Genomic DNA, 24,489 nt, shown 5'->3' with positions numbered 1-24,489 from the left:
CAGGGGGAGGGATGGAGTGCTGACCAACTAACTTGCACCCGACGTCACAGAGACCAGAAGGCGGACATTCTGTTGCGTGGAAGGAAAGTACAGTGTGTGTGCTCTGGCTTCAGGTTTGTTTGCACTGCAGTCTTGCTGTCAGAATACATGCATTTTGCAATGTGACCCTGACCCTTTTGCCTGTGGATTGTAATTCTGCAGTTTGCAAAAAACTGTGACTGGGAATAAGGCGTCCACCTTTAATACTTCTGATTTGTTTTATTGACGTGCTGAATGAGGCCAGTTTATTATTTCACTGATTGTATCTCATATTTTGCACTTTACTTTGGTCTTATACTGATGTGTGTGCCACAGACTGTAGATGTGCAGCTTTCCAAATTGTGTCCTTACCAGCATTATTTCATTGGATTCTTATTTGTGAATTTATTAAGACTAAACTGTCTTACTACTTGACAGGAGAACATGATATTTTAGTTGACTATTGGTCATGATTTTTTAAATGACCGTTTTTTTGAGAACTTATATTGCATATTGCAGTATTTGCCTTATTTTGCACAAATATTGTTTATTTGTCAAATGCATAAAGTAGTATCACATTAAAAGAAGCATAATGTGTTCATTCATTACATGAGATGTGACCTGACAGTTTGAGGGCAGAGCTGCTGCCAATATCGGTATCAGTAGATATCGGTGTTGGTAATGAAGTGCTGGACAATATCGTATATTGATTATTGGCAAAAAAAAGCCAATATCGAGTATATCTAGTTGAAAACAAGTGAGTATGTTTTGAGGAAATACATTGAGTGTTTTTGTACTTTTAGAACAGTAGTACAGAGTGGCTTTGCTTTATAGTCAAATAATTGATGTTCCTTATATGGATTATTGAGGACCACTGACCCACGTACACATGTTCAGAAGCTTTTAATGCAAATCTAACATGGAGTTTTTAAAAATATTTTTTTATTTGCTTGGGTGGTTTGAAAGTGAATAATAATAATTACATGGGGCAGCCACATCCTTCATTTATTTGCATGTGGTCCTCATTGAAAAAGTTTGGACAACTCGGACTTATCGATTTACTGTATATGTTATGCTGGTTTGTGTGTTGGTGACATTTTCGACACTACGCTAAAAGTGTCACACACAGACATTTGTTGATTTTGTAAAATAAAAAAAAAGGAAGAGAAATGTATTGAATGACCTTTGAATGACCTTGTGTACGGGTTGTGCTCTGTAAATAAACTTGCCTTGCCACTGTTCTTGTGAGCATCTGAGATTTGACTCATGAAGGTTGTCTCTGTGCAAATTGCAAAGTACAATCATTGTTTAAATAAGGTCCTGTTGTGTCAACACAGATTTTGAACCGACCAAGCCCCACAGCTTTTTGAGAATGACTTGAAACAACATACAGGTACTGTATGTATCTGTAAAACTATAAAAAGCAGCAAATTGACTACAATAAGAGCTGATTCCACTAACAATAATGAAAGGTGCAGTGAGGGACTACCGGTACTTGAAATCAAATCCAGGTTTCAATCAATCCATAAATATGATAATTACACTTAAGGCTAAAAATATGTTTCTTACATTCTCCATGTTGGCACCTCTTTTCTTTTGGACAAAACAAAAATGTCAACTGTTGGTATCAACTTCCGTTTTCATTCTTCATTCAAATAGAAATAGAATATTTGCATAATATACTCAACATATCAAAAAGGGGAGGTGCAAAGATTGTGTGGGCATGAAAGAATATCCATAAACTAATAAATAATACAATTTCCTCCATATATGCAATATGGACAGCGACCTGAGTTCAGCTACCATAAATCATACTTATTTTTAACATTTCACTCTTGAAAGGGACTGCTGTGTTAAAGTCTACAGATTTTATTTCTTTGATCGAATATGTGTGAAATCGGGAAAATGAAGAAGCAGTTATGTTGACGAGAGGTGAGAATTTGTCTCTGGATGTTCTGAACTCCTGTTTGCACGCCAGGGTCCTACTGAGCAGATGAATGCTGCCTGAATGAGTAAAAACTAGTTGAGACTGAATTCGTAATCAACAGTGCCACAAAATCAACAGAATTCCGAACAATAAATCACTGGATGAATTGATTAAAATGTATGCCCAACAGAAGAAGTGCAGAGACTATATCTGTAAATAATTTGAAAAATTAAAACAAGAATACCTGTACTGACCTGGTGCCCACAGCTTGATTGGTTTCCTACAAAACAAATTAAGATTGCATTGTTATTTTCAAGTATCATATGGGACAGAAAACAGTTATGCGGTGGTTTCATTTGAACATATTCCAACCTCCCTGTTGTATTTTGTTATATTCTAAATTTGTACCATCTGTAAAAAGCCACATTACCGCAGAGGTCTGTAAATCTGCATCTTCATCCTCTTGCTTGTTGAAGACTTTTCAAGTCTCCTTGTTTATTTCTCTGGCGGGTGTGTCTCCTGAGGGTGGTCATAATTGGGTTGTGTTGTGGTTATTGCCAGGCGTGGCTGGTGACCAACCATCCTACATAAAATGTACATTGTTCACCTGGCAAAACAGCTGGTAGTGGTCACTCTTCCCGTGAAATTAGACAATCTTTAGTTGAGAGATAGGACATTGTTGGGACATGATAAGTGATGGCGCAAATCCATTTCTCTTTTTGGAGAGAGCCTTTCGAGTTTGATGAAAAGTGCTTCTTTCACACCTCTTTCAAACCAGTGGTCCTCCCTATCCAAAATTTGGACATCATAGTCGTCGAAGGAATATCTCTTTTTGAGATGCAAATTAACTGCTGACTCCGGGTCCAAACAAACTGCCCCTCTATGTTGTGCCATGCTTTTGTAATGGAGTGTTTGGTCTCGCCAATATAGAGGTCATTGCACTCGTCACTACACTGCACTGCATTAACAACATTGAGTTTGATTTTCTGGATTTTGTGTTTGGGGGTGAACCAGCTTCTGCGATTGCCTGGCGACCAGTCCGGTGTGTACCCCGCCTCTCGTCCAAAGTCAGCTGGGATAGGCTCCAGCATACCCCTGCGATCCTAATGAGGACAAGCGGCATAGAAAACGGATGGATGGGGAAACCAGCTGAGGGTATCAGTGGGTTTGAAATGCATTGGTATGTTATGCTTGGGAAAAATCCTTCCGAATTTCTTTGACAAACCAGCATGTAAGAGACCGCCACATGAGACTGCCTCCTGTTTCTGTCCTCAGGCTCGGGTGGAGTGGCTTTGACCACCATCGCCCTCTAGAATACAAGCTATGGGTTTATCAAAACGCATGAGGACAGCGAAGAAAAGATCCCTAGTATGACAACGAAAGACTGAAGAAACAAACACATCAGGAAGGCTCTTTCTAACTGTGGGTATCCTAACTGGGCCTTTGTCAAATCCGCCAGGAAGAGTGAGCTTGGGGACAGAAACTGGAGGCGGACTGTTGTGGTCCCTTAGGTGGCTGGTTTGTCAAAGAAACTCAGAAGAATTTTCTCCAAACATAACATACCAATGCATTTCAAACTCACCAACACCCTCAGACTAAAGTTGGTTCACTCCAAGGACAAAATCCCTAGAAGCAAATGCAACAATATTGTAATGACGGCTGAATAACTACACGTCAGGATGGCGGCATTCAGTCGGCCATTTATTTTCACAGATCGGAAAGCACTTACAAATGCAGGAGCCTTAGCTACACGTGTGTAAAACAGCAACACTTCCTTAACCTTCTTAATCTACGCCCTTTTTACCAAAACGCTTGCTCCACACAACATGCTGAACCCAACTGCCCCCTATAGCTCACATACCAAAACCACAGCTAGGAGCAACACAATATACCCGTCGCTACAATATTGTTTATGCAGTGCAGTGTAGTGTGGAGTGCAATGACATACTGTATACATTGGAGAGACCAAACAACTATTATATAAATGCATGGTACAGCATTGAAGAGCAATTTTTTCAGGCAAAGAGTCAGCAGTTCATCTCAAAAAGGAGGAACATTCCTTTGAGGACAATGATTTCCAAATTCTGGATAGCAAGTTACCACTGGATTTAAAGAGGTGGGAAAGAAGTCATTTACGTCTAATTAGAAAGGGCAACCTTAAAAATGTAGAAGTGAAGAAACCTTTTGGAATAAAGCTGAAACAACAACAACAAACAAGACGAGTCCAGTTGCCTCAATTTAATCTTTGTGGATTACCATCACCTGGTTGCCTGAGACTCTACACAGACATCTTGACCCACAGAGACACAAAGACAAACAAGTTTATAGTTTTTACACAAATCTTTAACTTTTCTCTTTACAGGATGTTTTCAGATGCTTGCCACACAATGTCATTTGCTATAGTTGTCTAATAAATTAAAGGTCCAATTTTTTTGCTCTTGAAAAGTGCCCTGGTTTTCATAGCAATGTGTGTTTTGGGAGAATCACAGTTCCCATCCTCATTCTTCGAAAAGGAACACACTGTTTGGTTGTAAATGCAGTACAATGAACATTTGCATTACCTCAACGAGAGCATCTCTGTGAGAAACAACTAGAGCTCCTTGCCCCTGAGCTGGAAGCACAATGCAGACACAAACCAACAGTAGGAGTCTCCAACACACAGGCATGCCCGCAAAATAGAACGGCTGATCCCCTCGCATGGCTGAAAACAACTGCTGTGGGAATTCAAGGCATGTGAGAGAGAGTCTTCCCATCAGAGCTTTACCCCGCCCACACTTTACAAGGAGGCGATCCCTGGATCTCACTCTGTGTGTCAGTGACTGTTAACGAGTGTTTTCCGGAAAATATTGTGCGGGACGGGATGAAGAATGCATGGAAGGTTTCATCACCTGACGTCAAATCTAGACTTGTCCATTCCATGCATGATTTCAGATGGGTAGATTTGAATCCAAGACAATGAAACTTTACTATGCAACAGGGAAATCCTGTGTAAATTGCACTATTTGTACTTTTTGGGATAAATAACAATGCAGATCCGTGGGTCAACTCTCTACAGACCAAAGAAGAAAATGATTGATACCACTTAAGCCAATTATGAGGGGCAAACAGTTCAAGCCAGATGTAAAAGAAAACACAATCTAAACATGGAAGCTCTCCGTTTATTGTGGAAAAGTTGACTGGTTAGACCCAAAAAGGGTAGAATAACCTGTGTAATGCTGGGGAATAATGTGATAAACTGTAAAAAGAAAATCAAGACACACTGATGTGGATAACACTGCCATCCATGTGTGTAGTATACTTCTTGGACCTGAATTTTGTCATTTATGGGGAAAGACAGTGACGTTTTTTGACACTTTTCTGAGTCAAAACTTTCATTTCTAAAATGTTTTGAAGAGGCCAGACACAATGTAGTCTGAGGCATCTCCATCAATGAGACCTGTTCCGTTATTATGAATGAACCAACAGGGAACGTTCTCTCCGTTCTTCACATCTCTCCTGAAGTCTCTTTGCCAGCCTCTGTGGATCAACAAAACATCGCATTGGGTCAATAACCTCACATCACATGCATAGTCAGTAGTTTACAACACTATCAATGCATACTCTCAGGTATGTGGCCTACCTGGTCACATTCAGCTCCTGTCCTTTGACATACATGGTGGCATCTGGTTTCTCTGGGACTTCTCCTGGATGCACGTTTGTGACCTCATATTCAATCCCATGGTAAAACTGACCTGGGTGATGATAAGCCACCATTGTAAGATTATTTAAGTCAAGTATAAAACCTTTAGAGCTTTGTCTTGATTACATTGTGGAACGTATCATCATCATCATCACTGAATGACCAAATGCAAACACATCAAATACAGCAATCCCAGGATGAATCCCAATCACTTTCAACAGTTTTTTCCCTGACTGAATTTCACACTCTTCAGATATATCACTTACGGTCATCCCTCATAATATCGCAGTTTGATTATTGCTCCCTTGCTATATCTCGTTATTTCAGAAATCATTTATTTAATAAATGACCGCTGTTTCATGATAGACTATTGTCTATCCATCCATCCATTTTCTATGCCGCATCTCCTCATTAGGGTCGTGGGGGTATGCTGGAGCCTATCACAGCTGACTTCGGGTGACAGGTGGGGTACACCCTGGACTGGTCGCCAGCCAAACTATGGTCTATTATTAGTCAAAACATATTCAAATACAAGTGATATGTAGTATTCTGGTCTCTAGGTGGCAGTAATAACACAAAGCATCGAGACATTACATTACATTACCTTAAAACTGCATGAAGTCATGAAGTCAGGCCATGGCATGTCCGACAAGAGTGAAAAAAGGTTCTCCTACCATCCCGTGTGGAAGTAGTTTTTGGCTACTTAAGTTTAGAAGAAATAAATTCAAGGCTAACTGGTTAGCTCACTAGGTTGCTAGCTAGCAGCTGCCTCGAGACCCCGCAGCATAAGAGTTGCAATGTGGTGTAAACAATGAATAATAGGAGTGTAAACGTGACTAGAGTGGGGTTATTTCATGTCTACAGGGCTCTAATAATGTTATGAACCATATTTAGAAAGTCATAAACAGGTTTTCTGTGCTCAAACTTAATATTTCATTTATTAACATTGAATCCTATATCGAGGAAATTCATTGAACACGGTCGGGTATGGAATCAGTTTACTGCTATGAAACGAGTGATGACTGTATACTGTACTGTATTCCTAAACAGTATCAAATGTGGACGTTACACTTGCATTGTAAAATATTTGAGTTCTAGTCCAAGAAAATGAAATCAAATCCTGACCACCCAGTTTCACCCATCTTAAATGTTAGAGACGCCACTGTGTTTACTTGATGAGCGTGTTGTTATACCTAGCAAGCCGTGTACGGACGGGGACAGCAGGTGCGTGTCCAGTGTGTAGAAGCCCAAATAGTCCTGGTGGTACGGGTGGTTCTTCCACACCTTGTGTAGCAGGACCACAAACTTGACAGAATCTTTTAGAGTAACCGTTAGGCTGCGGTCCTTGGTCAAAAGAAGATCCATGCTAGGTAGAAAGGAAGAAAGAAGCGATATGAGTGTGTTTGTTTTGGGGTATACCAGCCGCAACATGAGGTACAATTGCAAAATCTAATGAGAATGAATCCACTACAACTGTATTTAAAATCTGTCTTTACAATGAGAAGAATGTTCATTTGTGATTGATTGAGTTATTCATTCACAACATGTTTATGATTGTGGTTAGAGTTTGAAGTGGTGATGCCTCATGAGATTGTGCAGTTATCTAATGCTGTGGTTGATGAGTGTAATCCTCATTGTGCAAGCACTCACTTGTCTCTTTTGAGGGTTGTTGTGTTAGACCACTGCAACCTCACCCGCTTGCCGTCTTGGAGCACTAAGATGCTTTTAGTGCTCACCTCCAATCTCACTCCTAACCTTTGCTGAATGATGCCAAAACGCCAAAAGTAGGTGTTGATTTTGCCATCGGGAGGAATTTGCTTGTCTCCAATGATCTGGCCATTCACCAAAACACCTGAGGAGACATGTAGTTGTGCTTGTCAGAGTCCCTCAAATTTAGGCATCGAGTCTTAAGCATGGACGAGAACAATCAGAACGTTAGTCCCGGAATTCTTCAAATAATTTAATTTCGATTCTTAGTCGATGGGTCCAAGCACTGTTTCCGGGCTGCATGAAGCCCCTTCCCCCGCTGCACTTCCCCACCTTTCTTGGAGCCTCGCTGGGTGTGCTCCAGGTGGAGCACCTTCCCATTCTGGCTTGGCCCCAGGCACTATTGTCCGAGCTGGTGGCAGTTTAGTTCCCCGCTGCTCTTCTCCACCTCCCCTGGAGCGTGAGCCAGGTGGAACACCTCACTGTTACGGCCAGGCTCCAATCACCATTTCCGGGCTGCATGAAGCTCCTGCCCCCTCTAAACTTCCCCGCCTTCCACGGAGCCTCGCTAGGCGTGCGTAATGTAGCTTTACATGCTGTTTTTGGCCGGGATCCATGCACCATTTCCGGGCTGCATGAAGCCCCTTCCACCTCCCACGGAGCGTCGCAAGGCGTGCTCCAGGGGAACACCTCGCCACACTGGCCTGGAACTCTGGTTAGCACCTTCATTTAAACCACCCAAACTTTTATGGCCCTGCCTCTTAAAAGAATCGGAATCAAGAATCGTTACAAACTGGAAACGAAATGAGGATTCCAAATCGATCAAATTCAAACAATGCCCAACCCTACTCAAGATGTAATATGGAAAATAATATTGCATTAATGGTTATGTTTAGCACAAGGAGGTATATTTTCCTGATGTAAATCAGTAAGAAAGATGTGATACAAATGAGAATCTGGGCTGACCTGACTTTGGGTCTTTAACCAGGTTGAAAATCGTCCCTGGTTGGTCATTGATGTTGAAGCACAGAGCATCATCTCTGTCTGGGAGCTCTATGATGAAATGAGGATCTCCATCCACTGCAGACGAACAAATCAAAATGGACATCAAGCTAAACGTGAATCTGTTTTGGATTATTACTGTGGTTGTGTGGATACTACTTACCGAGATATGTTGGTGCTGCACTGGTGAAGCGATAGGAGGGTGTGCTTAAAGTGGAATAATGTCCTGTACACCACACACGCAATATCACACATATACGCTATAGTCATGCATTTTGGTTAAAAAAAAAAAGGGGGCAGCGGGGGTGTCTTACCAGTTCGTTCTGCCTGTTGTCTTTCCTCTGTCAGAAAACAGGAAGCAAAAAATTACAACAGCAACAAATAATTGCAACATTTTGTCTTCAAAGAAACATTTATTACTCTAGTAGGATATGGAAACAATATCCTGACACACAGCTCAACTTAAAATATAAGATTATGTCTTGACATGAATTATTTTAATAACTATTATAGCACTAATTGGTTAAAAGCATTCTTAGCTGTCCGTGTCAGTCAAACTCACCTACCCAAACATTTATCCAGTTAGACATACTGTACATTTAGTGTTGATTTTAAACCTTATTAGTCAGATTGTCCTATTGTAGTTAGGGATGAGGCCAAGCCCATCCAATATCGGTATCCGGTTCCGATACAATTGGAAATTGCCGACACCACCTGCAGAGATTTTCGATCCATGAGCCACATTTGTGCTTTAATGTTGTCAGCAAACGTAGCTAGAAGAATATCAGCAAACGTAGCCAAAAGCAACAAGACTGTACTGTACATGTATCTGTATTGGACCGTTAGACACAGTGGTCTTGGTTCGATACGTAGGATGAATCAAACGGAACTGGAACCCAAGTCACAAAAGTCACCCGTTAGATGTCACACGACGTCAGTCAGTTGACGTCAAAGTCCCCTCCCGATTCGCTGTTGAACTCCCCACAGGCGGAAGCAATCAGTACCTCCTATTGATGGCATCTCAAGCAGCATGCAAAACTGCATTTTTTATATTTATTATCCACATTCCGAATAAAATTACTCACTGGTAAGATGCATACACATACAATAAAAGTCCTCATTGCATTAGTCGTGGATAGTTCCATGCAAAGCCTGCAACTAAAAAAAAGTCTATTGAGCTCTTCGCACCCTGAACTTCATGACAGAATGTTACTGTTGCTATTATTTTATCCATCCATCCATCCATCCATCCATCCATCTTCTACCGCTCATCCGAGATCGGGTCGCGGGGGCAACAGCCTAAGCAGGGAGGCCCAGATTTTCTTCTCCCCGGCCACTTCGTCCAGCTCCTCCCAGAGGATCCCGAGGCGTTCCCAGGCCAGTTGGGAAACATAGTCGCTCCAACGTGTCCTGGGTCTTCCCCGAGGCCTTGTACCGGTCGGACTTGCCCTGAACACCTCCCCAGGGAGGCGTCCAGGAGGCATCCTGACCAGATGCCCAAGCCACCTTATCTGGCTCCTCTCAATGCGGAGGAGTAGCGGTTCTACTCCGAGTCTCTCCCGCAAGACAGTGCTTCTCACCCTATCTCTAAGGGAGAGCCCAGCCACCCTACGGAGAAAACCCATTTCAGCCGCTTGTACCTGCGATCTTGTCCCTTCAGTCATTACCCAAAGCTCATGACCGTAAGTGAGGGTAGGAACGTAGATTGACCAGTAAATTGAGAGCTTTGCCTTTTGGCTTAGCTCTCTCTTCACCACAACAGACAATATTTTATCATTGTAATGTTTAATTGCAAACTGGATGCGTACATGAACTGTGGAAGTCAAGAACGTTACATAGTTGGAATGAAATACTATTGAATCTATGAACAGAACTATTGATGAATTACAGGATGTGTAATTATCTTTATTGCCATTTTGGACTGAATTGTGATTTTTAAATTTGTTATTATTATTTTACAAGGGGCACCAGATACATTTAATTTAAAAACTCTACTTTTGAGTATATTTGTATACTTTTGATAAAGACAGGTGATCAGTCGAGCGAGTACTCTGCCTCTCACAACATGTCAGCTGGGATAGGCTCCAGTCTCCCTTGACCCTCAACAGGTATATTCTGGTATAGAAATAGATGGATGTCTTTCATAAGAGTATGTCTTGTACGATGTGTCTTACCCTCAGTCAGTTTATTAGCGATGAGGGTGCTGTCTGGTTTGTCCTCATCTTCAGGCTTGGTGACCACCATGGAGGTGAGAGGGGTGACAAAACTGTACTGCAGGGACATGTCCAGGGCCTTGGCTGTGGCGTTACTTTTCTCGTCCTGACTGCCACTCTTGCTGTAAGAAAGAAGACCTCAATATTTGTTACCCCCACAGGCTACCACCTGACACCACCAATTTTCATTGTTGTATGGGACATGAATGCTTTCGGCCTATGAACTCCGCCTGACAACAGATGACCATGCAAATATGTAACGCAACAAGGAAAAAAAGTCTTCCACCTGTCTGAGTGGTTGGTGTCCCACTGTTTTTTCTTAGGCTCGTAAGAAATGTTTCAGCAACTCATGTTTAAGCTTGACTGACCTTTTCTCCAGGAGCTGCTGGATGGTGAGGTACGCCCATAGGCGCTCCGTGAAATCCCCAAAGATGTACTCTTCATCTGGGTAAATAGTGCCCCAGTCCAGAGCACTGGCCTTGCCCTGTACTTGGAAATTCTCTTCACACTATTGATGGAGATTTGCACAGCATTAGACAATGTCTCCATAGGACTGAATGTTTTAGGAAAAGGGCCAACAAATATCAAACTTTTCCTCACCCCCTGGGCAATAACTTCCACCAGGAAGTTGTCCAGGTTGTTGTCTGTCAGATGACCAGCCACCACAATCTCTGAGCCGTTAAACAACTGGCTGAAGTGGTTGGTGGTGAGGAAGTCCACTGCATTGTCCGGGTAACGTACATTCACTTCTGAAAGTAGTGGGCTGGACACTTCCTCATAGAAATCCTGGAATAAATAAATAAATCCAAACAAATCCATGTGTAAAAAGCATCTTTCCAAGTTCAAGATGAGTGACGATTTTTTCTTCATCTTAGTTAATTTATGCTGGATGCCCTTCCTGATGCAACCAGCACTTGCGAGCTCCAACGACTGGATGTTGGAGAGTTGGTCAAGAATGGAACACTGACCAGAAATGTAAGTTATTATATACTAACATGTTTCTGTCCTGTCTGCTCAGTCAAAAATAACTTCCCATTGATATAAATAGATGAGAAGAAAATGTACACTGAGTCACTAATTGAGGTTAACTCGCCTGGCTTCTGTGCAGTTCCCACTCAGTGACTGTGTGAAAGGTTGTTTGTTTATACGTGCTCTGTGATCGACTGGTGACCAGTCCAGTGTGTACCCTGCCTCTCACCCAAAGTTATCTGGGATAGGCTCCAGCTTCCCACAACCATGCACAGCATAAGTGGTATAAAATGAATGGATGGATGGAAATGTGCAGTGGGAAGTGATCTACAGGTGGTTCAGTCTTTATGTGAAGACCTCTGCAGCACATGCAGCAATCTCCCTCTGCACATAATTTCCATTTTCCTACGAGATTAATGGATTCTATGTGTACCTAGCAACCAGTGTCCCGGGATGGAATGCGCTTGACCTTAGAGACTCCACTCTATTTCATTTTATATGTAGAACGTCTGTCCTTTGCTTTGTCTATATTAAATTATACTAAAATTGGTAAATACAAAGAATTCATAGCCATCATTCTGCACCTGGAGTTGAAGAGCTGCATCTGAGCCCGTGAAAATTCTGCGAGCCAGTCCCTTGTTTTGTTGGCTCAGCACATTCAAGAAGGAGTAGTCCACATCATTTCCAAATCCCAGACTGAACACAGACATGCTTCCATTGTTGGCAGAGCGCACATTCTCCTGAATCCTGTGGGGGTTGGACTCACCTTCGGATGCAAAGACAATATGTGTTTGTATGTGTTAATACGTAGCAGCATACACAGAAACAAAGCATATACCCTCATTCGGCATCCCATCCGTGAGTAAAATGATCATATCGATGCTTCTCTCTGGGACCCTGTTCTGTGCCTTGTCTGTCAGTAACATTTCCACAGCTTTCAACACTGCGTCGTTTATGTTGGTGCCTTCATAGACAACAGACAATTAGAAATGCATTTATGTGTTTTCATGTACTTTTGACATCAAATTATCGTCCTTCTTTTCACCTCCTCTATCAGACAACCTCCTGATGTAAGACATGGCTTCAGCCACATTCTCCTTTGTGGCTTTGATTAGTGTTTTCTTCCAGCTAACAATTTTGTCATCAAACAGGATGAGGGCAAAGTAGTCATCCTCCTTGAGATCTTGAAGGATCTTGAGCATTGCCTCTCGTGTCTACACAGAAAAACGACAAGGTCAGATATACTGTGTTAACCAGCCCGGGAGATAATTTACCATTACCGAATGATTGTTTTACTAAGATAACTGAGGTCATTTTGCCTATGTCGATAAATTCTGTGTTTTTATAAAAAAAGACAATAAAAGTATTTTTTGTCTGTTTTGACTGTGTGCTGGTATGCTATGTTCATTCCCCTTTAAGACAAGGTACAGCGTGTGTAGTTACGTGATTCCACTCATCCAGCCTGAACAAGAAGGGAAACAGACGATGAGCGAACGGTTGATGGTTCAAATGAAGAAGTCGCTGTACAGTGCCAACATTTCACTCGCTTATACGCCTAGATATAGACTGTGCGAGTAGAAAAAATCAAAAGGGAGCGCACGTGCGACTACGTTTTTCAACCCTTTCAGTGTGATAAGTGGCCATTAGTCATGTAATTGCTTCGACGTGATGTCAGTCATGTTATGTGGCTGTATGTGTAGCTTAGTGCATGTGTGTACAGGATGTCGTATGCCAGGGTATGAACGATACTTTCATATATGTGGACCGCAGTCCCAGGGAGATTTATTTTGGGTTCCAGAAAATGATGTTCAGCAAAAGAACACAAAATGCAAAGTCAGTATGAAAACTGTCGTAACCACCCAAAGTGTTGTTGGCGCTTTTTGGAGGTTTTTTCAGAAGGCTTTATAGGCGGAATAGGTGCGTCCCTTTACGTGCATTATATTTCATTCAAAGTAATGTGTGCCAGTTGGTCAATAAATCAACGAAAAGCAGTTAATTTGCATTTCCTGCAATTATTTTCAGATGGCAAAGATATATAGTGGTTGGGATTTATCGTGCATTTATCGTTATTAAGGTAAAACTGCCCAATTTATTGTGACATTGATTTGAGGTCATATCGTCCTGCCCTACTTCTCATTAGTGATCATGATTGACTGCAGCTGATAAAATTATTTGTTTGACAGCACTCACTGGCTCGACCAATCCTCACATCAATGGTCAAGTGAAGGAGCTCAATGAAAATTTTATAAACAAATTCAGAGATTTAAGTTTGTGTTTAAGTTGGGAAAGTCTTTTGGAGCCATTTCCCAACAACGACAGATTCCCTGATCATCAGCTGAAACAAATGCAAGTAAGTACAAATTATCTGAATATATCACCACTTTCTCAAAGTGTGGAAAAGACACTCAGATAAAAGGCAATTGGTTATAATGTAAAGGAACAACCCAGGAACCACTGAGGCTGAAGCCTACCATGAACTGGAGACCGTTCATTTGTGGTCCACAGCTATGATTTTTTTTATTGGCACGTGGCACATTTAAAAAAATATATAATTTAACAAGAAAACTAAAAAAAAAAAAAAAAAAAGTAAAAATTATGATTATTTTTTGTTGAAGAATAAAGTCAAAATATTAGGAGAAAAAAGTTTTAACCTAACAGTTTTAGCAGCATAAAATTAAAATAATAAAGAAAAGTCGTTACTTTTCAAAGTCCTCATATTACAAAAAACAAACAAAACAAAGATGTCATTCTTGGAAAATTAGGTTGGGGAAAAAGTTCTAATATTATGGGAATAAGGTCAAAATATTACAAGAAGAAAATTTGTAAAAGGAAAGTTTAAATAGTTGGGAAATGGAAAGCAGAATTGGAAAAACGAAATTTTAGGAGAATAATGTCAAAATATTAATAGAAAAAAAGTCATATTCCAATGACAAAAAAGTCGCAATTTTTACGAGAATAAACTCCTAATATGAGGAAAAATAATGTTATTTTACTAGTGTACAGTAAAAATATGCAATAAAAATTTTGTTTTTAAGTTGCAATATGGGACAAAACAAACAAAAGTGTATAATTGTAATTTTTGGAAAATTACATTCGGGAAAAAGTTCTAATATGGGAATGAACTTTATTCCACAAATATTCCAATAGCCTCTTACCTGCTGGATTTTAGTTCCGTACATTGAGCCGCTTCGATCAATGACAAACACTACATTTGTTGGCACCCTGGGCAGGCCGGGTGGGGCAAAGAAGTGCACAAAGTATCCATTGACAACCTTGAGAGGCAGATAGAGGCTCTAATTGAATGACAGGCACAATGTGATGAGCTGAAACCCCATAATAGAAAGTCTATGACTGACCTGAATTTCCCCGAGGCGGGTGTCATGGTTCACATCATACTTGATGAGAAAATCCCCATCGATCAGACTTCCATCACAACCTGGACATTTCCTCTGCTGCTCCAGAGTTGGTGAAAAGGAAATGTGTGCCTGGAAGTAGGAAGGAATCGATCATACTGCTTCCATTCTTCACTTTCTGTCTAAATGTCTGTCGAACTATTAGGAAGTCACTCACATTGCAGATTTGTAATATTGGTTATTTTCATTTGGGAAAAACACTGACTAGTTGTTCTGAGTAGACCCAAAGATTATGACAGGTTGTACCTTCTTTTCTGAGACAGTTTTCTCCACCAGGGGGAGCAGATCGTTGGAGAGGAAAGTTGCATGGGCATCAACAAAGTTAATGCCTTGAGGCTCATAGATGTTTGCCACAATCTGGTACACACACATACGGGAAGAGGAGGGATAGAGCTGCAGTTAACAGAGCTGCAGCTAAACCACAGTAAGCACCACATGCAGGATTATTACATGAAGCTGCATTAACCTGAAACTCCTGGACAAGTTGTTTGGGTTTCACTCGGGTCAGAATCTCATACTGGCCCTGTTTCCTTTGAAGGAGCTCCTCATAGGTCAAAACAAAAGTGACATTACTTTGTGCTGCAATGTTGACAGACACAGAAAACTTCTCCATTTTCCTCCCGGAAACCCTTAATTGGAGTACAAACATCAGACATGATAACATGATCCAGGAAAAGTGGCCTTTTTTTTTGCCTTGATTGACGTACTTGACCAGTCCAGCAGTCTTTCCGGAAGAAACCGCCTTCTCATACTGTTTCTTGGCTTTCTCTTTCTCCTTCACCTCTCCGACATAAACTTGACCATCAATTTCCCTGAGAAAAGTGGAGCTCGATGGATCATGATGGTAACGTGAAGCACAATGTACGACTGAGAGGGCGTCTTACATGCTAAAGTTGGTGATGAAGGCCGTCTTTGGAAGATCGACCTCGAAGAAGATTTCCTGTGAGACGTTGGCTTTATTGAGAGCCTTGGAGGTCATGACGGTGTGAGAGAAACGCGACGTCACCGTGCAGTCCACCGTCACACTATACACCTCCACCTGCGACGAGTGTCATGAGTGAAACAGCCAGTGGCCACTCTGGATAATGCTCAGTGGAGGCAGTGGCGTAGCAGATGGTGCCGTATGTGTTTGATATTTAATGCAGAGCAGTGATTATTTGTGGAATGACTGTGTATAAATTCACTGTCCAGAGGCACTGCACCGTCAGCCCAGTAATTTGACACTGAAACAGCCTAGTGGGAGTGGCTGGCGTGTGCCATTTATGCCAAAAATGCTCTATGGGGCAGTTATGTTTGTGCTCTATGAATTCTGCCTAGCAACAAGAGGCAAAAGTGACCAAGAAAGAAAAATCAGCAATCCTGTTGATTCTACGGTTATGTAAGACTAAGAAAAATATTACCATCATCCAGATTTTAAAAAGCACATGGCGAGACAGTACTGTAGTTTTTCTAGTATGTAGTTTACCTACAGTATGTTTTTACATACAAATATGTGCTGTGAAAAACATCTTGGTGAATCCATCATGAAAGTGAATATGAATATCATGAATATCATCAGAATTGAATATGTAAATCCAAGCACATGCTTTTCTCACCGTGACATCTGCTGTACTTCTTTTCTGGAAGAAAGAAATGTTTGACAATTAGACGAGGCTTCAACAGCAGGTCAAAATACACCTATAAAGTTCAACTGTTTTTATTAGGGGTGCGCCGATTTCAGTGAAAAAGCACGGCATTGCGATATGCCGATACTTGCTTTATAACGCCGATCACATCCGCCCCATTGCTAATTTTTTGTTTTGGTTATTGTATATTGCCAAATCATGTGCTATGGATCTACAGTAGCTCCATAGCTTTTGAAGATACAACAAATCCTTTGGCACACTCCAGATTCCAGTGTCTTGGCTATATATAATGGTGTTTGCTGCGTGTTTATAGCTTCATTTGTTGTCTTCCTATGATGAAAATTCCAAATGTCCCCTTTTTTTTTTTTCATATTCTGGATCATAGCATCCGGAATTATTTCATTATCTGGATCAGTCTTTCATATTTTGTAGAACCTGTTGGAAACTTGTCCTGTATTTTTTGTGCTCTGACCATTTTTTGTGGAGTTATATGCACAAAATGCCGAAAATGGTCCTATCTCATAATGTTAAAGAATCCTTTAAGAAATTCATGGATCCAGATGGTAATCCGGATCGCCCCCCAAATTTAATCGTTTCTTCCATATCCCATCTCCGACAATTCCTGAAAATTTCATGCAAACCCATTCACAACTTTTCAAGTTATTTTGAACACAGACAAACAAAAAGATAAACGCCAGCAAAAACATAACCTCCGTGCTGCGCTTGGCTGAGGTAATAACATACCTGCTGTGTCCTAGCAGGATCTCCTGTCTCCTACAAAAAAATAAAATAAAATTAGAAAAAAATTGGGGCATAGAAATCAGAAAAGGCTCCACTTCTTCTTCTAAAATGACAAAAGCTTAACCAATCTTGAAAGCTTGCATACAAAATGAAATCAGCATGCCACATGCCATATTACATGGAAGGAGCAGAAGGTAGAATGTTACCTTGAAAGGTCCATCCTGTCCTGGGATGAGAAGGTCTCCCTGGGCCGGGCTGGCCAGCCAAAGGCAAGCGCTGCCCCACAGCAGCAGTAGTCCAATACCCAACGCTCCAGGCATGACCAAAGCTCAAGTGAACACAGGCTGACTTCACCACTGAGGTAAGCTCTTTGGCCAGGGGGAGGGATGGAGTGCTGACCAACTAACTTGCACCCAACGTCAAAGAGACCAGAAGGCGGACATTCTGTTGCGTGGAAGGAAAGTACAGTGTGTGTGCTCTGGCTTCAGGTTTGTTTGCACTGCAGTCTTGCTGTCAGAATACATGCCTTTTGCAACGTGACCCTGAATCAAGTGGACAGTATCAGAAAAGCATCTAATTCATATGACCAAAATTGCTAGTCTCTGCTCATCCCTATAAATAAATGTATATTTAAGGTTTATAAACATGCAGAAGTTTGTAATAAACCAAGAAAACAGACACAATTTAAATAGCTGAGAACATTTAATGTTACAATGAGGGATGTCCCATACTATCTGCTGACCAATATTACTGGCCAAAGTGAGATATCGGGCGATGTCGGTACAGTTTTTTCTGCAGATAATAATGTCGGTGCGCGAGTGATGATCCTCCGAGTTTTGCCTGTGGATTGTAATTATGCAATTTGCAATGAAAGCACTGCGATGGGGAGTAAGGCATCCACCTTTAATACTTTTAATCTGTTTTATTGACGTGCTGAATGAGGCCAGTTTATTATTTCACTGATTGTATCTCATATTTTGCACTTTACTTTAGTCTTATACTGATGTTTGTGCCACATACTGTAGATGTGCAGCTTTCCAAATTGTTTCCTTACCAGCATTATTTCATTGGATTCTTATTTGTGAACTTATTAAGACTAACCTGTCTTACTTCTTGACAGAACATGATATTTTAGTTGACTATTGGTCATGATTTTTGTAAATGACTTTTGTCCAGACAAAATGTTTAAAATAAATACGGCCTTTTTTCTATCCCTCATATTGCAGTATTTGTCTTATTTTGCACAAACACTCTTTGTGAAATGCATAAAGTGGTACCACAGTAAAAGAAGCACAATGTGTTCATTCATTACATGACATGTGACCTGACATTAGTTTGAGGTATCAGTTCATATCTGTGTTGACAAAAAAGCCAATATTGAGGATCTCTAGTTAAAAATAAGTGACTATTTTTTCAAATGGCCATCTATAGGAAGTTTTTGATAAATGTTTTGAGCACATACATACACACTGAGTGTTTTTGTACTTCTAGAACAGTAGTACAGAGTTGTTTTGCTTTAGACTCAAATAATTGGTGTTCCTTATATGTACACTGCAAAAAAGGCATCATAATTAATCATCTCACATCAATGCTTTTTTCCCCTTACCTTAGGAAATATGCACTAAAATCTGAGATACTGTATATTACGTAAAATAAGCTAAATAATCTGCCAACACAACAAGAAAATATGCTTATTTTAAATAATACAGCTCATATTTCAGTACATATATTGTAGTATTACTTCAGATAAATTTGAGTCATATATATATATATATATATATATATATATATATATATATATATATATATATATATATAGGTTATAATAGATATATATATATTTAAATACAGTCATGGAAAAAATTATTAGAGCACCCTTGTTTCTTTAGTTTATTGATCCATTTTAATGCCTGGTACAACTATAGGATACATTTCTTTAATCACAAATATAGCTCACAGGAGTGTAATTTAAGAGCTGATATCTGGCAACTTCCAACCAAATCACTTCCAACCAAAGTTCTTACATGAATAGCTATACTGTAGCATTGCACTGCCAAACAATTCAACTCTTGTGAGCTATTTTTGTTGTCATTGGTATATTTGTCCGAACAAAGGTACCTTTAGTTGGTGGTCTAATATTTTTCTCCATGGCTGTATACAGTATATGTTCATACCAGTACGCTGCCCTCCTACCCAGCAGTCTATGCTGAGTCACATGTGGATGATGTATGTGTTTATGACCTTTCCCAGCAAGCAAATACTGCAGTACTGTAGTGTTCCAAAGACCCTCTTGGATGTTTGTTTACAGTTGAATTATACACCATGTGTTCATTTCTACTGGATTCCAGTTGCTATAGTCAGTGCAATTTAACTACTACACAAACATGACTACCACATTTTCTCTTCACAGCAGGAGGGGGTGTTTACTTACTCAACAAGCAGAGGGGATCTGGCCAGCCATCTATTAGGGGTAAGGTGTTTTTTAGTTTTCACAACATTAGATAATAAGTATACATGCTTTAGTAAGTAAAATAATAATGTGCTCACAAAACTTACTAGAATGCTTGCCACGAGAAAAGAAGTCTCCAAAATGTAAGGTTATCTTTACTTCTGCTCCGAGAACCTGTTTACAAGCAGCTGGTAAGACTACACTTGAATTCACTGGAGAGACTGAAAAAGTGACAAACAAAGTTTGCTTGGCTCATCAGTTAACTCAACAACTTAACTTGATACCTCGTATTTTCTGGGGAAAAAGGGAGCGGTGACGACACACCGTGCAATTAATTGAGACAGGGCGACTTTTAGAGAAGACGCCGCTGTGTGCGGATATATGGTATGTCTTTGACACAAATACACTTATAGCTGGGGTGTCCAAAGTGTGGCCATCTGTAGCTCTCAGCTCGGTTTTTATTGGCTCCCGGCATATTCTGGAAATAAAATGAAACACAGCCCGCTTCAGAGGATTATGAATGATGATTAGGGGCACACAATAAATAGAAGTAGCCCAGATTCCTGAAAAATGTCACCTACAAAACAAAATGGTAGACAACATTTGTGCGTCCACTCATGATAAACATGTTTATTGGATTTCACATCAATGGGACACCCGAGTGGCAGGTGTTAATATTTCTCACTGTCCTGGGGGAGAGGAGGAGTGCTACCGAGCAGGTTTTGGTCTGGGACCCATCTTCACCTAGGTACACATGCTCACAAGACTTTATTGCAAATCTGACATGTAGTTTTTTTGGTGTTTTTAATTGTTTGGGTAGTTTGAGTGTGAATAATAATACTTAGCACCCGCAGGCTTCAGTTTATCTGTATGTGGTCCTCGCTGGAAAAGGTTGGGCAACTCTGACTTGTCGTGCATCTTGGGTTTGTGTGTTGGTGACATTTTTGACACAACGCAATAAGTGGAAAGCAGTAGGCTTTCAGTCATACAGACATCGTTTATTTAGTCAAATTAAAAAAAAAGAATATATGCCAATGTTCTTTATCAGATTTGACTCATGAAAGTTGTCACTGTGCAAACTACAAGAGTAGTAAAGTACAAGAATTGTTTAAATAAAGTCTTGTTGTGTCAACACAGGTTGTGCCACGACCAAATCCCCCAGTTTTTTGAGAATGACTTGAAACAACATGCAGTATATACTGTATATCTGCAAAGCTATAAAAAGCAGCAAATTGACTACAAGAAGAAGAGGTGATTCCACTAATAGTAATGAAAGGTGCAGTGAGGGACTACTTGTTGAAGACACTGGCTCCAGGAGCTTTGGCAGCTGGCTTGTCCAGGGAGGTCTCGGCCCCCGTCCTTACACCGCTAAACACTGATGGTGCAACTTTGCCCATCCGCTCTGCAAAGATAAACAGGAGCTATAATGAAACTCCAGTCAGTGAAACAAATGAATAACGTTATGACAGTAGTATCCAAATGAAATGAAATTCTCCGCTTTGACATTGATCGATGTTTGTAACACACAAGTACTGTGTCATACTCCTACACAAATATCTACTAAACTGTGCAGATAACAAGCCCGTGTGTGGACAAAGTTGAAAGGTCATAAAAACAAATCTAGTCGTCACAATGTTTCTGCTGTCAAACCGTACAGTAGGTGGACATCCAGTATCAAAACTCAAAAAAGTGTCATCTTAACACACGTGTGTCCATTCTCTCTATTCACGGTATGTATTGTCAACATAGTGTTTGGCACTGTAGCACACAGCAATTAGTCTCAAGTTGTGGACTGAGGACAGTAACTAAGGTCCACTATTATGCATAAAAAAACGACATGATATCACCTCTGACCCACCCCATAGCAAGATGAGCCCGCTTCGTGTAAAGGCCACCCCTTCAAGAAGACAGCATTGTAAAAAAATGTGGGTTCACTTCACATCTTAAAATAAAGCTCGGAGCTCTGCCAACTATGAATCAGTCTGCTACATTTTCCGGAAGAAAAAAAAACATATACAAATCGCACTGGACTATAAGCCATATTTTGGGGGAAGAATTTACTTTATAAAATCAGAAACCAAGAACAGACATTTCATCTTGAAAGGCAAGTTATAGGAAAAACTATAAAATGGAGAACAACAGGCTAAATAGGCATCTGTTAATGTAACGTGGTAACGTGGCCTAAACAACATAACATAACTAGTTTACTTGCGACTTGTAATCTGCAGAATAGGATTTTCTTTTTGGGGGCATTTGTGTTCTTTCTCAGTTGTCTTTATAAGTTGATGTTTACATTGTCAAATTTCAGTGGTACAGGAGTGATAGGAGTAGCAGATACTGGCACACAAACCTAGAGTGCCCTCTCGTTGCTGTCAGTGTGAAAAAAAAACATATAATTCGCTCCGGAGTATAAGTCGCAGGACCAGCCAAACCATGAAAAAAGTGCCACTTACAGTCCGGAAAATACGGTATTTTATTTTTCTCCCGCAAACAGGTTAACCTTCTAGGTTATACACAAGGGGTGGGTTGTTCACTGTGAGAGCGACTTTGCCAAAATAACAACAGCAGGGAGCCACTCATGTTGTACTGTATATGATGGACACCAATTTTTTGTTTCCAACTTAAGATGGCTGAACAAACTTTTGAAGACAGTCTCAATGATGGCCATCTCCTGTCATTGAAAAACCAAACAATGGCAACCTGGCGACATTTATGTACAGGTGATCTACAATTTATATCATTTTGCATCATTCGATATACTGTACGTAATTCTTTGACAAATGGGCGGCAAGCTACCAGCTAGAGACCACAAACACAGCTCATTAGCATTAAAGCTGCAGACACACACATTGGCGTGTTCCCAGTAGGGCTTACTATATAAGCACTTTTAAACTGTAAATTCCAGCATCAAGGCTAGAATTTGGGCAAAACACTTCCAATGCACTGTTGTGGGACCTGAGACTTATTTAAATTTGCTGAAAAATTCTGCGCAGTAAAATGGGGGTTTAATGTGTAGAATGTTGAAGCTGTGCTTTTAAAATCATTTTTGATATTTTGTAAGGATAGTGCCGGAAACACGGCGAGCCTAGCATCTTTACTACAAGTGTCTAGTAAATATTGCTATTTAAAGCATGTATTTTAGTACACTGAGGTCGAAAAGGGACAGAAATCGCCCTGTATGATATATACTGAAGTGTGTGCCTTTTTAAATTTTGTGTACTTTTACACATGCATTTGCCATCTTTCTACTCAGTTAATGGACATGGGGAAACAGCACTCCCTGGTGGTCTGTGCAGTGATTCTCAACCGGTGGGTCACAGGTCTTTGCCAGGGCAAAACCAAAAAAAGACATAATGACCCGATGAGCAAGAATGCACCTCGCGTTCTTGTCTGTGCTATTCACTTACTATGGGTATCGTGCAACACACAGCTGCAGATATCTGCTGGAGAAGAGCAGGCCATAAATTCCACCCACAATGAAGACTCTCTGGGCTGGTCTAAAGAATGTGGGGTGATGGTGGCTCCAGCAGCCAAACCAGTTGAGAACCACTTGTGTAGTGGTTAGGTAGTGGGTCCAAGTCCCGGTCAGGGAACACATTTTTTATATTTTACCATATGACTGTTCTATCAGTAAAAATCGAACTTGTTAAAAGGCGTTTTAAATGTAAAGAGCTGCGAAAATTTAAACTACTGTGCATACACTTTGCAAATGGATCACAGATGTTGATATCTTCTATGGTATATTCATGCCATTTTATTTTTGATAACTGTGTGTATAATATGACACCTTTTCCAACAATGTCCATTTTAATAGAGTATATACTAAAAAAGACAGAAGGTTGCGTGCAGTACAAAATGACAGTTGTGATGTTGGAATGGAAACAGGCTTTGCCATTACAAATGTTACGGTGTGACAAGGTGGCGCGTCACCAGTTTTAATGTGAGGAAACAAGCAGATGTTTGACTTACCACACTCCACCATGACCTCATAGGTTTTACTCTTGACCTCGCCCTTCAGTCCCAGTTTACTGCGGGCTCCTTTCAGGTCCTCCTCCTTCATCGGCGGACGCTTTTTCTTCTTCACTTCACCTGGCTATGATGGACACAAGCCCAGCGCTGCTTATAGTGTGTGTTAAATGATGAAAAGTCCTTTTTAAATGACTTTACCTGTGACATGTCTGTCCAAGTTGTTGTTGGCTGCTACACCCTCAGGTTGTCTGTTGTACCCCCTGCTAGCCTTGACCGGATGACTATATTTATAGTCCTGGTCCAGACTCCGTGAGTCAGTCAAGCCCCCTCGTCTCAGTCCTTTGGTGCCTGTTGTCAGGGTGTATTATTAGGTGTGATGTGAGGGATAGAGCAGCTGGAATGAGTCTCCAGTCTATGATGAGCTCACAAGGCCAAACTGATGCCACTTTGTACAGTATTTGATATCTCAGCAACAGTGTGTTCACCATTCACAATAATGACAACCCAAGCATCTAAAGCAAAGCAAGTGCATCTGAGAAGATGACATCAGGGCAACCTGTTTGGATCTATGATCTTCTGTGGTGCCACGGCTGACATCCCCGCTGCGTCACTTGCCTCTATGTGTAAAATACATCAGAAATGATGATGATGATGATGATAAAAAACATATCCATACAGTGCGAATTAAATTTGATGAAAAAATTGTAAACAAGTTATTACATACCCTGCCGCTCGCGTTAAGTCAGCTAGGATAGGCTTCAGCTCACCCGTGCGTGA

At 40.7% G+C, this 24,489-nt stretch overlaps 2 protein-coding genes across 2 annotated transcripts; both read right to left on the bottom strand.

The window, feature by feature from the left end:
• Positions 1-4,168: 4,168 nt before the first annotated feature.
• On the bottom strand, positions 4,169-17,669 carry LOC129185985 (inter-alpha-trypsin inhibitor heavy chain H3-like). The gene is made up of 22 exons (XM_054783723.1): positions 17,501-17,669; positions 17,298-17,327; positions 16,524-16,547; positions 15,813-15,967; positions 15,636-15,740; positions 15,395-15,557; positions 15,175-15,285; positions 14,872-15,000; positions 14,671-14,787; positions 12,561-12,729; positions 12,354-12,479; positions 12,100-12,281; positions 11,147-11,332; positions 10,915-11,054; positions 10,508-10,668; positions 8,648-8,674; positions 8,497-8,559; positions 8,298-8,411; positions 7,275-7,476; positions 6,818-6,990; positions 5,565-5,676; positions 4,169-5,461 (listed from the first exon to the last, which is right to left on the bottom strand). The coding sequence occupies exons 1-22, from the start codon at positions 17,612-17,614 to the stop codon at positions 5,323-5,325; spliced, it is 2,742 nt and encodes a 913-aa protein (XP_054639698.1). The 5' UTR covers positions 17,615-17,669; the 3' UTR covers positions 4,169-5,322.
• On the bottom strand, positions 17,628-24,478 carry mustn1b (musculoskeletal, embryonic nuclear protein 1b). The gene is made up of 5 exons (XM_054783727.1): positions 23,911-24,478; positions 23,713-23,836; positions 19,851-21,145; positions 19,726-19,755; positions 17,628-17,738 (listed from the first exon to the last, which is right to left on the bottom strand). The coding sequence occupies exons 1-3, from the start codon at positions 23,917-23,919 to the stop codon at positions 21,033-21,035; spliced, it is 246 nt and encodes an 81-aa protein (XP_054639702.1). The 5' UTR covers positions 23,920-24,478; the 3' UTR covers positions 17,628-17,738; positions 19,726-19,755; positions 19,851-21,032.
• Between the last annotated feature and the right edge of the window lie 11 nt (positions 24,479-24,489).

The sequence above is a fragment of the Dunckerocampus dactyliophorus genome, chromosome 8 (assembly GCF_027744805.1).
Source record: "Dunckerocampus dactyliophorus isolate RoL2022-P2 chromosome 8, RoL_Ddac_1.1, whole genome shotgun sequence".
Lineage (NCBI taxonomy): Eukaryota > Metazoa > Chordata > Actinopteri > Syngnathiformes > Syngnathidae > Dunckerocampus > Dunckerocampus dactyliophorus.
Note: the sequence above shows the minus strand (reverse complement) of the source record. Positions and strands in the feature narration are given on the sequence as shown.

Excerpts from the sequence above, each read along its gene's own strand:
- LOC129185985 (XM_054783723.1), bottom strand. The coding sequence starts at position 17,614 with ATGCCTGGAGCGTTGGGTATTGGACTACTGCTGCTGTGGGGCAGCGCT. Across the intron at positions 11,333-12,099 it reads ATGCAGCTCTTCAACTCCAG|GATTTCTATGAGGAAGTGTC; the intron begins GTGCAGAATGAT and ends TATTTATTCCAG. Across the intron at positions 11,055-11,146 it reads TGGAAGTTATTGCCCAGGGG|TGTGAAGAGAATTTCCAAGT; the intron begins GTGAGGAAAAGT and ends CTCCATCAATAG.
- mustn1b (XM_054783727.1), bottom strand. Across the intron at positions 21,146-23,712 it reads TGAGGTCATGGTGGAGTGTG|AGCGGATGGGCAAAGTTGCA; the intron begins GTAAGTCAAACA and ends TTATCTTTGCAG.